Source organism: Cyanistes caeruleus, chromosome 13, assembly GCF_971803275.1.
Source record: "Cyanistes caeruleus chromosome 13, bCyaCae1.hap1.1, whole genome shotgun sequence".
NCBI lineage: Eukaryota > Metazoa > Chordata > Aves > Passeriformes > Paridae > Cyanistes > Cyanistes caeruleus.
Window position 1 is genome coordinate 160442 of NC_141713.1, and position 15355 is coordinate 175796.

Genomic DNA, 15355 nt, shown 5'->3' on the forward strand with positions numbered 1-15355 from the left:
ATTAGTGCTATTCAGCTCAGAGAAATGAAAGCATTTATTTTTTTCTCTGCACTCCTTTCCTAAAGGCATTGCCCTGGAATAAGTTTATATAATGAGGAGTAGCAGCACATACCACAAGAGATCAAACATTTATTTAATCATAAAAGTCCAGCAGATAAAACTATATACAATAATCCATGCATACTGCCCAATTCACAAACATTTAAAACCTGTTTAAAACAGTCTGCATGACAGTTGAACAGCAGGACAGAGTTTCATTCAGTGAGAGACACAGTCATGTTTATATTTTGGATGCTGCTTGTAGCCTACTCTTTCCCCAGCAATAAGGCTCTGGATCACCCACTCTTGTGAGACAACAGGCAGCCGTAAAGCTTCTGCACACTTCAAGATGCCAGCTGGGCAGGAAAAATCAGTCACCACCACATCATAAACACCCAAAGCAAGATCTGTACAGGAGGAAAAACAGGCATCTGTCAGGTGAAGAAAGAGGATTCTGCTCTGCAGCAGAACACAGAAGCACGGAATGCTAAATTATTTGCTTTCAGAGGGACCTTAAAGCTCATCTCATTCCACCCCCTAACATGAATAGGGACACCTTCCACTGGACCAGGTTGCTCCAAGCCCCATCCAGCCTGGCAGATCAGTGTGTTTCACCACTATGAATCACTCTTAGGTCTTCTCATTCCTAGACGATGAATTCTCATTGTAAAAGTTAAGACACACCCTACAGCAACCCTGCAGCTCACAAGAAAATATGCCTTCTAGTCCAGATGAAAATTAGGAGAAAACCAGTAGCCAACAGTATAGGCATGACCCTGAGTCCTGACCTCAGGCTCTAAGTCCTAGGGCCTACATTGCATATGGAGAGGAAGAGACAGCCAAGTTCAGAAGGACAACGGAAACACAATTTGAGAGATCAATAGAAGGTGCAGGAGCAACTCTTGTCTATTTCCCCCTTTCAACATAGGCTGGAAACTGATGTCTTATGTTCTGAATTGCTGCAGCATCTCCTTTGCAAGATAGGTCTCCTAGATGCAATCTATATACAGATTACATTCAAGTACCAAGTGTCTGCCCTTGCCTTCCTTTTTGCTGAGAGAAACCTTGTAAATCATCCCACATGGTTTTAGACAATACTAAAGACCACAGTGGCATAGCATTCCCTGAGAAACGGGCCAATGAGTACCTTTGTTGTGATCATTTGAGTAATGCTGTTTAACAGATGCTGCTCCCCCTGTCATGAGAATTTCAGACCACAGATCCAGGAAGTTCTCTTGCTGGTCTGACACCAGGAGAACCTTCAGGTTATGGAATGGGTTTTCTCGTGGGTGCCTGTAGAGTTAAGAGAAATGCAGACTGGTAAGTATATCTAGTAGTCTAGTCACCTGATTTGCTCCCATGTATTGTTTTTTGAATATCTTGCATTCAATGACCCACTCTCTTACCACCCTCCCTGAAGTACTTGGAGTGACTATCCTTTGCTCATAGGGCATAAAATGTAGCTAGATAGTGTTGGTGAGGTGTGTGCACAGCAGCCTATATCCAAAGTTAAGCTGAACTCTTCCCTAATCCTGAACCACAACCACCTTTTTTGTGCACATCCAAATTGCTTCCACTTTGACAGAGCTGAGCAGAAGACATCAGTCTCCTGCCCAAAAGCCTACAACTATCTACAAATTTGTATCTGCCCCTCAGCTTGCCTAAGGAGTCTGACTTCCTCTGTCATCTCAAAACAGACTTTCTGGATTAGAAGTCCATAGAAAATGCAGAAACTAACTTCAAAATGTACCAAGGGAAAAGGAAATTAACATAGTATTGCTCTCCTTTATCCATTTCTGAGCAATTAGAGAATTTAGCCAAGGGTGTAGGAAGCCTTGTCTGAATTCTGTCTTCCTCATGAGAAGACTGATGCCTTCCTTACTCCCAAGAAGATTCTGTTTTTTGTGTATATGGCACTCAAATATACCTTGGCATTACAGGTCATTGTAAGTCCAAGGAAAGAGATGGAAGTGCTGTTCCTATATGGAAAGGAAAGTAAAGGGAGCAGTACTTGGGTCACCTTCAGTATTAGTAGCTATTCAAGGGCCTCCCACGTGTAACTGGTCTCTCCAAGAGTCTGTAGACTCAGATCATGATTATTTGGCACTCACCATTCTAGCAATTTCTGCTCCTGGAGGCTATATCCAGCTGGCAAAAGGTAATTCCGATAATTCTGAAGCTGGTTAGCATGACAGCTATCATGGACCCAGATATGAGACACACAAGGGATCCCTCTGGCAAGGCACAGCAAGTATTTCCGAGTTCGACAATGCTGGTCCGCAATTAGAAGACACTGGTATGCTGCATTACACTTCGGGGGAGAAAACAAGGCATGTAAACGGGAAACAATGCTTGCAAAAAAAAACCCGAAATTATCCTGCTGCTAAACAGTTTAAAGAAGAAAACAACTGAAACCCTGATTTTCACTGCCATATTATGTGAAAGGTGAATTAAATAAAGGTAGTACTGATTTCAGAATCTGTTTCATAATATCCTATTATATTCCAAGCTTTGCAGTTCGCAGGCAAAAACTGTGCCCAGTAGTTTTTGTATCACTGCTATCTCAGTCATTGTATAACTGCTCTCTTCCAGTTCAGACAAAAGAGATGATTTACCTGAGACTCGATAAATCACTAGACAAGATTGCTTCCTCAAGCAAGATGTTCCTAAAGCAATTTACCCTCTTTATTTAAAAAAAAAAAGAAAGAAAATTTAAGAAAAAGCCACACTAAATTACAGTGTTGTCCAAGTAGATCTGGTAAGTGAAGAGCTCTACCTCTAAGTGTTCCAAGGCACACGCCTGTGCCAAGACCACATCTGGAGTGCTTCATCCACTCCCAGGCTCTGTAGTATACCAAAAACACCAGACATGCTAGAGCCAAGGACCACTGTGTCAGCACCTGACATATCAGAAGAGGCTGAGAGAGCTGACTTTGTTAAGATCAAAAAGAGAAAAGCTTGTGTGGTCTTTTTAATGCATATTCATGGCTGAAACGAGGGTGTACAAAAGATGCAGCCAGGCTCTTCTCAGTGTTATCCACTCAAAGGACAAGAAGCAACAGTTACAAACTGAAATACAAGAAATTCCCTTTTTTTTTTTCCCTAACAGGATCAAGCTGCCCAGAGAGGCTCTGGTGTTTCCATCCTTGATGAAACTGGAAACAAAATTAAACAAGGAGCTAAGCAATCTGCTCTATTTGAACCCACTTTAAGCAGAGCAGTTGGACAAGATAAACTATAGAAATTCCTTCTAATCTCAACTATTCTGTGACTGTTTTTCTAGATTAGTAGGTGAACCCTTACCTGGGTTTCATTGAAGTCTTCCAGGATATAGCCAGCTCCTGCTCGCAGCTGTTTTGCTATGTAATGTTTATCATACGGAGTCATCTCTAAAAAATCTAGAAGAAAGTTCGATTTTCAACTATAATCTATCTGCTTATGTTCTTATACCACAGTCTACAAAGCCCTCATCCATTCCAATAAGGGATCCCAGCCAAGATATTCTCCCAGAAATATCTAGAGAAAATCACTGAAAGAGTAAAAAAATAAAAAAAGAAAAAGAAAAAAAGAAAGGGGTGTGGGGGACACCAGAGAGAGCAGCACACCATAAGCCAGGTGAGCACCTTGTCACTTCTTTGACTGCATGAAACATGACACCAGCACAGGCTAACTGGAGTAATCCATACATGCTTTCAAGTTCTAAGCTCACCAGCACTATCCCTTATCTCTCAAAACTTTCCTTCTTACATTATACTATTCTGACAATGCTGATCTCACTAATTTTCACACCTTTCTTAGCTTGCTGAACAGGCCTATGATCATCACTGAGGTTTGTCACATCTTAGGCCACAAGTTGGCTAAGTCAGACTGAGTCTTAGGTCCTTTCTGCAAAGGATTAAAGAGTAAAAGGGTAAACAAGTACTCACACAAATGTCTGATCAGACAGTATCCAGCATTTTTCCTAAAGACACAGCATTTCACTTGAAAATGCAATGGGTAAGATTTGCCTCACCTTCTTCCTCCTCACTGCTCCCAGTGGGACCATCTGATGGCTTCTGGTGATTGACCAATTTGTCACTTGGTGTTGCCATGGTGAGAAGAAAGGCATAGCCCAAAAAGAGGGTCTTATTGTGGGGTAAGGGTCCATGGTCGCCCTTCAGTACTGGGGGATCTGCAGAATCTACACCTTCACAGGTGCTTACAAACTCTCCACCTCTCAGAGCCCCTGCAGAGAGAGAGAAGCGCCATAAGTCTTCAAATGTATGTTGTACCTGGGGAATCTGTTCGACTCACTATTTTATTGCAGGAGACACAGAGGCAGGATTGGGCTAGGATGACACTAGGCTAGGTAGGGATCTTTTATTCTTTTGGTTGCAAAGAATCTTCAAATTAAAACATTAATGGGACAAGTTTGCAAGTCTTATCAACATCCTGAAACAACACTGACTGCTGAGGGGTCCCTTTAACAGCTTTCAGGACTGACTAAAGAGTTAAGAAAGGAGAGAGACAAATCACAATATTAAAGTCAAAACATTTCTAAAAAGCACAACTGGAAAGATGGCAAGTAAATACTTAGACTATACTAAAAATATCTCTGGCTGCTGAATGCATCCCAGGAGAATCAGTCTCAAATCATGCAGAACCAAAAAAAAAAAAAAACCAGCAATCTCATCTACCTTTAAGTTATGGAAAGTGGAAAGATCAATTACAGAAAAAGCAGGGAGGAAAAAACTAGATGAACTCAAGTTCTCACCAGGCTTTATTACTGCTGACTTGCGACCACGTTTAGCTGGGGATCGCTCATCTTCGGAAGCAATAAGTTTCCTTTTCCCAGACAGGGAGGCTGGTGGGACACGTGGACTCTCCTGCCCTTTACGAGTAGGAGTTGTGCTGCTGCTGGAAGTGCTGGGAGAACCAAGGTTACTACGTCGCTTCCTCTTCCCCTCCACCAGATTATCTGCAATATAACCATAATAATAATATATAATATATAATAATATATATAATAATATATATAATATCATGAGTTGTCACCAAATTCCACAAGCTTTCAACCTACCTATCTGTACAGTAGTGGCTGAACTCCATAGTACCTAGAAGATACACACCACCACCTCTGACAGAGGAAAGCAAGAAAAAAAAATGTATCTTTCTTCTCATGCCCTGTATCCTGCTTGTCTATTTTCCTCCCAGTACTGCTGGGACTTTGTATCAAAGCAGCTATCCACCAAGTGTATGGAAGTACAGCAAGCATCACTGTCCTTGAAGCACTTGACCACTTTCCACAAGCCAGTCAACACCACTAAGTCTCTGACGCTGAACAATAAAAGGATCTCAAAGATCTCACTATAAAGTATCAAAAACATTACTGAATATCCAGAAACATTTAAACACTGGCAATTCAGATTAGGTACTTGAGTTACCTCAAAGGCACAAGACACAGAACAGCAGTCAGCACTTTTCAGCTCAACAGCACCTTTCCTTACCAAGGCTGATGTCAGCTGCTTTGGTCAGGGGGGTGACAGGTTCATAAGGACCTAGCCCAAACTGCTCCCGGAGCTTATTTCCTTGTTCCAGAGACAGGATAACAGCCATTCGTTTGTACCACTTCCTCTGGCCTTCCTTTTCAATGCAATAGTATAGCTCCCCAGACTCCTTCCGGTGTCCCTTCACCACACCTGACAAGACAGCAAGTAATAGCTGTTAGCCAGCCATACTCAGGCTTCTCATCCTCCTGGAACAAGTACCCATTTCCCACTACATACAGCAACTCAGAAAACCAAGGATGAAACTCAAGCACTGCTCTTACCTGCACTGAAGTACTCGTCTTCAGAGAGTGCGGTTACCTCTGTCTCCAGTGGGATAGGATCACAGACCAAAATATCTTTTCCTAGCACATCACATTCATATCCATCATCAAAGAGTAGCTTGTACTTTCCAGCTCCAACATCTCGGGTAATCATCCCAGAATAAAAGTACCCATTTGAGGACCACTTTGCTACTACCCTGAGGCCCACAAAGCTGCTCCCAGTGGATGAGTCTGCACAGTCTGAAGGAGCAGTCACCCCTTGTAATGGGATTTCTGGAGAGTCACTTCGACGCAAGGCACAGAAGCGAGAAGTGTCAGATTTCTCTCCTCCATCTGGCAGTCGAACTGAACGAGTAAATGATTTCTCCTCAGGTGATGCTGTAGTTGAAAGATCCTCCAGACCCGGCAGTCCAGCTAAATCTCTGTAGAAAAAAGCAGTCCCAGATAGGGAAGGAAAAAAAAAAGACAAAAAGCATTCCCAGAAGAGGGATCTAAAAAAACAATTACTAAGTATAAAATACTTGGGTGAGGTGCTTGCAGCTGCTATATGATATCACTAAAAACTAACTTCTGAAATATTCAGTACTCCTTTTCCTCTAGGACATTAAGACAGAAGTTTCCCACTCTCTTTCTTGCAATAAATTAAAGTTACAGTCTCATTTTTCCAGGGTACCTTGTTCCTGTCGTTCGAGATGGCGGGCGTCCTCTTCTTCCTCGTCCACGAAGTGTCACAGGTGCCCTGCCACCCTGATGAGTGCCAGGCATACAGTCCTCCTCTTCCTCACAAAGCAGTGCTCCTGTCTGGCTAACTCTGAGTGGTGATGTAGGCTGCCCAGTTCCTTTCCTAGGGCTAGAGAATTTATGAGTTAACCATTTTGAGAAGAGAAGCCAGCTCACTAGGATACTCCCATTTTCTTGATGCTCTCACAACATACCCAGAAGTCTGCCTCTTTGCTGCTAAACTGCAAAGCAATGCCTCACAAGGAAACAAGCTACTCCTTTAGGAAGAATAGATGCAAAAGCAAATACAACCTTCCTTATTTTCTGTTCATCAAGCCAGATCTTTCTCAGAAAACCCTTGATTTAGGTCTACCCTGCTTCACACTTACAAGCCAGATGCTCATTCCTGCAAAACATCTCTTCCTCTTTTCCCAAGACTTTGCACTTACCTCAATTTTCCTAAGATGCCTCTACCAATGGGTAAAGCAAATTCTCTGCTTTTTGTCCCACACACTTTCCCTTTGACAGCTCCAGTTCCTCGCCCTGAGCTGCTGCTGCTGTGTGTGGCAGAGTGACCACTGCTCCCTCCACTGGATGTACGGTGGAGACTTGAGGCCTTAGATGAGAAGGAGCTGACATCACCAAGGTCCCCTGAGGTCAGCGATGAGCCTCCTGCAGTTCTAGAGGACATATCAGTCTCACATTCCTGGCACTCCACTACAGGCTCCTCAGTTTCCTTAAAAGAAACAAAAAGAGGTTTGTCTAAGATGATGCAAGTGCCAGATGCTTTAAAATCACCAGTCCAAAAAGCAGACAAGCTGAGACCACATTCATGAAGCTGATGACAGCCATACAGACTTCAGTCTGGGCTAATCCATGGTAGATAGTGCATCTCTCACTACAGGCCCGCAGCTGCTCTGTATCAAGAAGTCACATTAAGAACTCAGTCAGAAGTGTTGAGGAATATATTCAGTACAGGTAGTGCAGGGCTGCAAGTGGGAGCAGCATGTTGACTCCTGTGGGGCAAGAGCCCCGGGCAAAAGGCTATGGGACCTGGACACTTGGAGGCACAGCAGGAACAAAAGATCCTCAGACTTCCCCACACTTCTCCAGCTTAGATTGTAAGGGTATAAAAGCCTGGGGTGCCCTTTGTTCGAGGTCTCTCCTTGGAGGCACCAGCTCAAACTGTTATTTTGTTATTTAGTTATTGCAACCAGATTAAATTATTTTAAGGATCCAGATGTCTGAGACTCTGCCATGGGAAGCCTGGGGTCCAGCTGGTGAGAAAGGAGACCTGATCTGACTGTGCGACTGTGGGGGTGTGTAGGGACTCAAGCAGGGCACCCATCAGCTCACTGGAGCTGTCCACTGTGAAGGGGACAGTCCCAGCTCAGGCAGTACACTTGTGACTGCCAGCGTGGCTTCCTGGATGGTTGGACAGGGAAATTTCCTTAGCAACAGGGCAAAGCTTGGCTTGGTATCCAATTGGTCTGGCTTGGTGAATAATTCCCACCCTTCCAGAGTGTAAGACTGCAACAAATACATGAGACACTAGGAGCCTTTCATTACTCATAATCCAAGATCAATTTCAGACAGCTTGTCATCTGGAGCTATTAAAGCTTTATGGATATAAAAAGCATGTATCTACAAAACAGTGATATCAAGTGATGGATAAAATGGAAATGGTTATATGATTGTGATTACACAAACTACATAAGCCTATTTCAGGACTTCTCCATTTTTCTGTTACAATAAGGAATTTCATGTGTAGTATCAGCTGTAAAAGCATTGAACTAGTTTATCTTATTATGTCATTACTCACTGTGACTACACAGCACAAGACTCAGGTTATTTACCTTTATAGAACAGGGTAACATGTTATTGCTAGCAGGCTGATGTGATTACTGCGCCCGTCAAATCAGCATTTCTCAGCTATTCTTTGTGATTTCCTAAAGACCTTCCAATTAATGAATGTACATACTACAATACAGGTGTACTAATAAAAGGCTGCTGTGTTCCTCAGTTTTAAGTTGATTTTTGTAGACCTCTTACAGGATCTGGTACACAGAACTCAAAAGACTGTTAAAAATTACACTGAACTGCAAAACAGGCTAAACTATCTTACATAGTTCAACTTTTTAGGCAGAAGTGACTTCTGCTTACTAATAGAATTTCTGCTCATTCTAAAATATTTCTATTCTGCCAAAACTCCAAGACTTTTAAAATAATTGGATGCACATAGTTAAGTCTTTCGTTGAGCTCTTTGGGTCTTGAATGTGTCTTCAGAACACATGGCATGAAATATACAAGCATCAAAACCACAGCCTTTGCCATTCACTAAATGGCCTGCAAGTTTGCTCATTAAGAAAGCCTTGTCATCACAGCACACGGATTTGTTCATTCAACTTGTTTTCTGCAGCCAAAACACACTCTCACTTTAACTACTTGTATTTTTCAGCCAATATCTCATTCCATTTAACCACAAACAGGAACTTACCTCAACTACCTTTCGTTCCACCTCTGCACCATTGATGTAGTAAACATCTGTTATAACACGGGTAACAACAGTGCGCACTTCTCGAATGGTTCGCATGTGGCGATGCTGAACTCGGCCTTTGGGTGGGTGAAGAAGGTTAAACTCCTCCTCTCCCTGTAGTAGAGGGTACAGTAAAAACAAAACAGATCACAACAAAAAAGCAAACTATTTCTGAGTAGGGCTACCTCTGCAGTACAGTTTCTTCTTACCATGTTATAGTAGGGGAGTAGGGAACCTTTAAGCATCTTGTTACAAATTAATGCAACAACACAAGTGACTTAAACAAAGGAGAACTGAACACATTTTGCTGACAAGTAGAGGAAGGGAAATCACAGCAGCCCATGGAGGAAACAGCAAGTTTGTTTAGCATGGTTTCTGATACTCTTTGATCGAGTGGACTCTCAGACATATCACATCCCTCTTGCTGTATTTTTATGGCCCTGTTAATCTCCTATTTCCCACAGGACACATTAGTCTTAAACCAGATTTAGTAAAAAAATAATTTCTCTAGTCTTTCTGTTGCTAAAAAGTATATACAAACTGTAACAGCCAAGCAGTGAGGGTTTTTGAGTCTGCAGTACTTTACAAAGTACTAATTTGAAGTTATTCATCTTGTTAGAATGTTTCTCTGGAGGAGTTCCCCCTTCATATGTTTACCCATTGACAGCAGATGGAAGGAAAGAAAAAGCCATCAGAAGTTGGTTGATGCAAAACAGAAAGCATCAAACCCTTCATTCAAAATTTCGTGCAACTTCTATCTCCAGCCAGAAGAAAGTGAGAAAGTTTTTACAGTGTTAAGTATATCTGCACCCAAAAAAAACCCAACCCCAAACAAAAACAATCAATCAACCTACCAAAACTTGTCACATTTTTCCAGAAAATATACACGGGGACATTTACTTCCCAAATTTATGCTGCCCAGTGAACTACCAGATACTACTACTTTAGCAGTTGATTAAGGACAGCTTGTGATATTAACATTTTAAAGTGGTCCTTGGCCTTTTCTCAACAGAACCATCTGTTAATGAATTTACTGGCTGAAGGGAGACTTTACTGTCCTAAAACAGTTAAATACAGGCAGCCCTCATCCCACCTGACAATGCAAAGAGTCTGTGTCATCTCCAGAGGTGTTGACAAGCTTTTCCCCACTCTCATCGGTTTGAATGTTCACATCTTGTTGCCCAGGTCTTTGCCCAGACATACTGGTTCCCATTTCCACCTGTCTACAGATTTCTTCTGATGTTTGTGTTGATGTTGTAACAGTTGTTGGGGTAAAAAGACAACCTTCTGTAGTTTGGATCCCTTTATTCTTGATGTTTTTCCACCTCTCTTGACTCTGATCAATTTTAATAGCCTTACTTTGTTTTCTCTGCATTCTTCTCCCATCTTCTGCTTGAGTGCTTACAACATCAATCTCCAGAGACTCTCCATCCTCTGCACAAGAAGATCGCTGATGGCAGTCCTGCTGCATCCTCTGAGGAATTAGGATCTGTCCACCACTGCCATCTGCCTTCTGTTGCTGGTAATCACTGGGATTTGTACGTAATTCAGCATCTTCCTGTGTGCCAGGAAAAATGTACAGATCCCCCCTGCAAACCAGTTACACACAGATCAAAACTATTGATTAAGAAAACAAGACAACCTATATGCTGCCACTCAAGTGAAAGCAGTATTAAAGAACCCCCACCTTGGCAGTCAGTCAATTGCTTCTTACAATTGCACTGAACTCAGAGTTCAAATAATAAAAAAAAACTTTCAACACTTCTCAAGCGATACACAGGGTAGTAAAACGTATGGATGACACTGTACAGAACTAAGTGCTTTTTGAAATACAGAATTTCTTGCTACACTCCACATATTAGGCACCAACTATGCAACTTTCCAGAAGCATGTCAACTTGAAAGTTACTTCAGGCTGCTCCACTCCAGTGCTTGATTGGCTTGAAACTGATAATCACATGTAGCAGCATGAACACAAATGCTGTCTAATGTTTTCATTAGAATGTGTCTTCTCTGCCAAAAGTACTTCCTCTGCCAGGTACTACATGGGACACCATACTGAGCCCAACTAGAAGAACGTATTTGGCTTCCTTCGAGTGCTTGAGGACTTTGAGGATGGACTGTTTTCCCTTCTAGCTGTGCCTCACCCAGCGCTGGAACTCCCCGTTCATTATGGTCTTTAATGCAACTGTTGAAACTTAGGTTACTCTTTCTACATAGACCAAGACCTCACTGTCCCTATCAAAAGATGGAGTGGAAAACACTGAAGAAGCAGATTTTTACTTCTAGTTCTCCAGGCAGAACCCTGATCACTGTAACATAAGCAGCTGTACAGTCCTTTGGAAGGGGGACAATAGCAGCAGCAACAACAAACAAAACTGGTCAGAACATCTTAGAAGAGGAGACAGAAAAGGTATTTAAACAGCCTTAAAAATTATCTCAATTTTCTCAAACCCAAGACTTCACTGAAGCACATCAGTCTTCTGGAACCACATGGCTGCTCAGTCAAAAGGTAAGCCTGATAACCATGTGAGACACAAACATACAGATTTAGTATACTTACCCATTGTCCCCAACCTTCTAAGTCACCCAAAGAAAATGGCTTAGTGCAATTTCTTTGATGTAGAAAACACACATAGGGATATAAATCCAACTAGGACTGGCAGGCAAAGACTGTGAGGAGTTACCTAAATGAAGAAGTGGAAAGACCATGACCTCTGGTTTCATCCTCTCGATGAACTTCACAGACATGACTAAACACAGATGATGCTTTCTGGGAGCTAGCAGTGCAGATTTAAAACAAACAAACAAACAAACAAAAATGCATCAGGAAGTGAGAAAACCCTCATACAGCAAAACAAGAATTCTCTAGCTCCTTGTAAGAACAAAGAACATTGAGTTGATTAACCTACAGCCACACAATGAGTAAGATGATCTGTCTCAAAGATCAAGAAAGAAACTGCAATTGCACAGGTATTTCTGAATTTCTGCAGACAGCCTAATAGCCAAGAGCAATAGAACAATTCCGGAAAACGTTGTGTGGAAAACTGCAGCACCATCAGGAGTTTCAGCATCTACTGCCTCTGGTACCCACCAGGAGACACAGTTAGACCGCTTATGGCTTACTTCTCAGGAATTTCATGACACTGCAAAAATACTGGGAATGACAGTCATAAAGTAGACCCTGAGAGTTCATGTTCATGTACCTACAAAGGTAACCCATCCTCAACCAGTGAGAAATGACTATCACTCACCCTAAGCATTGAGGCATGATTACCATCTAGCAAGCAGTCCTGTAACAAGAAGATACTGACTTTATTCCTAAGTTTTCTCACCACTTCAAACCACTATCCTTCACTCAGGTGACTGTAAGTCACTGTCTTCCTACTGAGATTTCTGTTAGTACTTACAAACATTACTTCCCGCAAGCTAAATCAAGCAACACTAGACATTAAACGTGATGTAAGATAGATACGTACAAATCAAAAGACTAAGGGAATAACTCAATGTTTTGGTCAACATGTTAACCTGTGATTTCTGTATATCCATAAACTGATTATGTTTCTATCAGCTTTATACCAAAAAAACAATTCTCCTTCAGAACTTCTCAGAGATTCTTTGCAGAGAATTGCACAATTAAAGAAAGCAGAAACCCATATATTTGAAATTTAGAAGAGGGACAAAGCAGACTTGCATTCTGGACTGCACAGGACATGAATTTCTGGCTTTGACTACAATCAGAGGGAGGCAAAATGCTGACATTAGTAGGAACCACAGAGCCCATAATGAACAAACAAGTGGGGTTCCCACTTCGCCTATGTAATTGAAACCTGCTGCAAGAGCTGAAGAGTTAATGTCATATCTACTTTTAAAATGTTCCTTGTTCCTGTGTTGTCTTCTAATTTATTTTTTTTCCCTGTGCCTGATAATGTGTGAAAAAAGGATCTACCCAGACCTTTGTATCAACTCTGCCCAACAAGAAGCCCAGTTACCTGGCAGCAGCCTCAGCAGCAGCAGAGGATCCATCTTTCCTGTCACTGGCTGCAGGCTCTGAAACAAGAAGGAAAGGAAGGATGATTTTGGCATCATCCAAAAAGACTCTCCTGACCTCTCCCAGTCCCACACACTCAGTGAAGAGAAGCTAAGCAACACTGGACAAAGGGTGCCCGAGGCTTCCCCATCCAAATTCTCAGAACAGACCTAAGTTTCTACAAGTTTTAGACTATTAGACTGAATGCCACTGTTCTGATTAAAATCCTGTCAAACCTTTTTTGTCCAGATTATGGACAAGTCCAGAGGAAGCAACGAAGATGATGGGAAGACTGGAGAGTCCCTCCTATAGACAGGCTGAGAAAGCTGGGCTTGTTCAGCCTGAAGAAGAGAAGGCTTCAGAGACACCTCATTGAGGCATTTCAGTACTTAAAAAGGGGGCTTATTAAAAAAAAAAAAAAAAAAAAAAAAGGAGAGACTTTTTCTATGGGTAGATAGTAATAGGACATGGGGAAAGAGTTTTAAATTAAAGGACCAGAGATTTAGATTAGATATTAGGAAGAAATTCTTCCCTGTGAGGGGGGTGATGTACTTTTACATGCTTCCTAGAGAACCTGCCCCAACTCTGGAAGTATCCAAGGCCAGGCTGGATGGGGCTTGGAGCAACCTGGCCTAGTGGAAGGTATCCCTGCCCATGGCAGAGGGTGTCGGGACTAGATGATCTCTAAGGTCCCTTTCAAACCAAACCATTTGCCTTGCTTAAAGCATTGCAGAAACAGAGAAACAAACTTAAGTGACACTGCCCAAAAAGAAAAATGAATCTCTGAGTCCCTGTAATTCTTCTGTCTTGGGGAATGCCACAGAGAGGTTCTGAGTTAGGGCTGAGATCCAGTAGGACCCATACACTTCTGGTTTCATCCTCTTACTTTCCAAGCTGAATGGCAAGGACTCCTCGCTCCCATCATTCACAGGGGTAACAGGGTTCATTCGCAGAGAAAGTTTTGCCTCTGACTCAGGAACCACACCAGACTCTCCTTTCTCACACACTTCTGACACATCTGCTGATACCACCACGCTTTCCACAGTGACATTGTTGGTCCCCATTGTGCCCTCTGCTGTAACATCACTGGTTGCTATAGTGCTGTCTGGGCAAGTATCATCCACTGAAAACAGAAAAATAAAAACAAGAAACAAGAAGCAGCTACTGTCATTCACATTTCTGGGGTTGAGGTCCTAGTTTTGGTTTCAAGACACTTCACTGCATGCATCATTAGTATTGCTGCAGTAGTGGAAATTCCTTCCTAGAGATCTGAAGCATGAAAATTCTGTAGCACATGTATTATCCTTAGATTGTGACAAAATAATTTACTACCACCCAAGCAGAACAGACTTCTTTCCATCTAACACTTGCAGGGTGCTGTTCTGTGAATCTAGCAGAGAAAGTCCTGATAAAAGACGAATACTGCAGGCAATCCTCTTGTAGTCTAAGCTCTTTTGCTACTCAGAAGGTTTTTTTACATTCTTTAATGGAGTTGTACACAGGACTACAGTGAGTGCAAGGAAGACATGCTCCATACCACCCTGTGCACAGGGTGCAAACACCTTTGCTGGAGACAGAAAACACAAGAAAACTGTGGGGACGGGATAAGCCCTCTCCATAGAACAGGAATTTTTTTTTGCCAAGGCAGCATTTGAGTTATCCTATTATACCCTGCACCAAGAATCAAAAGCTTCCATGCTTTCATTGCAGAACAGAGCCATTTGGGTGAAACTCACCAATTGGTGTGCTGTGTCTCCTGGGTCCCATTTTGAGATGGCCAGTAAGAGGTGGTGTTATGCTAGTTAAGGACTGAATGACATCACCCTCCTTCAGCAAAGTAAAACAAAACGGGGTTCCTAAAAGACACAGAGCACCAGAATTAGTAATTTCAAGGGTCTACTTTAGTTCAAATATCAAAAGCACAGGTTCACTGTACTGTAGAAATAGGGAAAAGTGTAACACTAGTGCTGTCTGAAACCTCCCTGAACAGCTGCTCTAACTGAAACTCCTCCTATTTTATGTGGAAAATCTCTCTCAGTGAAAATCCGGACAGTGGCCAATTTGATGCAGCTGTTCCCAAGTGCTAGACAGAAGGGGAGACTAAATATCCTGACATGAATAGGACTTCTACAGAATGCAGCTCTGCTTCAGAGATGCTCAGGATTTTCCACAAAAAAAGGAGATGAGGTCAAAAACAGAAATGAAGGTTAGGACAGAAATGA

At 42.2% G+C, this 15355-nt stretch overlaps 1 protein-coding gene across 23 annotated transcripts in view; it reads right to left on the reverse strand.

The window, feature by feature from the left end:
* Positions 1-15355, reverse strand: part of TP53BP1 (tumor protein p53 binding protein 1) — a 47066-nt gene that overhangs the window by 13443 nt on the left and 18268 nt on the right. For 9 of the 23 annotated variants that reach the window (XM_086848613.1, XM_086848612.1, XM_086848601.1 and 6 more), the window contains 16 exons: positions 14870-14989; positions 14020-14256; positions 13096-13153; positions 11791-11883; positions 10198-10693; positions 9066-9218; positions 7018-7304; positions 6522-6698; positions 5849-6270; positions 5526-5717; positions 4793-4996; positions 4052-4264; positions 3343-3437; positions 2151-2350; positions 1187-1332; positions 110-446 (listed from right to left, as the gene is read on the reverse strand). In XM_086848613.1, the coding sequence (XP_086704739.1) occupies positions 259-446; positions 1187-1332; positions 2151-2350; positions 3343-3437; positions 4052-4264; positions 4793-4996; positions 5526-5717; positions 5849-6270; positions 6522-6698; positions 7018-7304; positions 9066-9218; positions 10198-10693; positions 11791-11883; positions 13096-13153; positions 14020-14256; positions 14870-14989 (3281 nt within the window). In that variant the 3' untranslated portion in view covers positions 110-258. Of the gene's footprint in view, positions 1-109; positions 447-1186; positions 1333-2150; positions 2351-3342; positions 3438-3828; positions 3925-4051; positions 4265-4792; positions 4997-5098; positions 5156-5525; positions 5718-5848; positions 6271-6521; positions 6699-7017; positions 7305-9065; positions 9219-10197; positions 10694-11790; positions 11884-13095; positions 13154-14019; positions 14257-14869; positions 14990-15355 lie in introns of those variants that run through there. The other 14 variants (XM_086848615.1, XM_086848614.1, XM_086848607.1 and 11 more) reach the window with 6 other exon arrangements.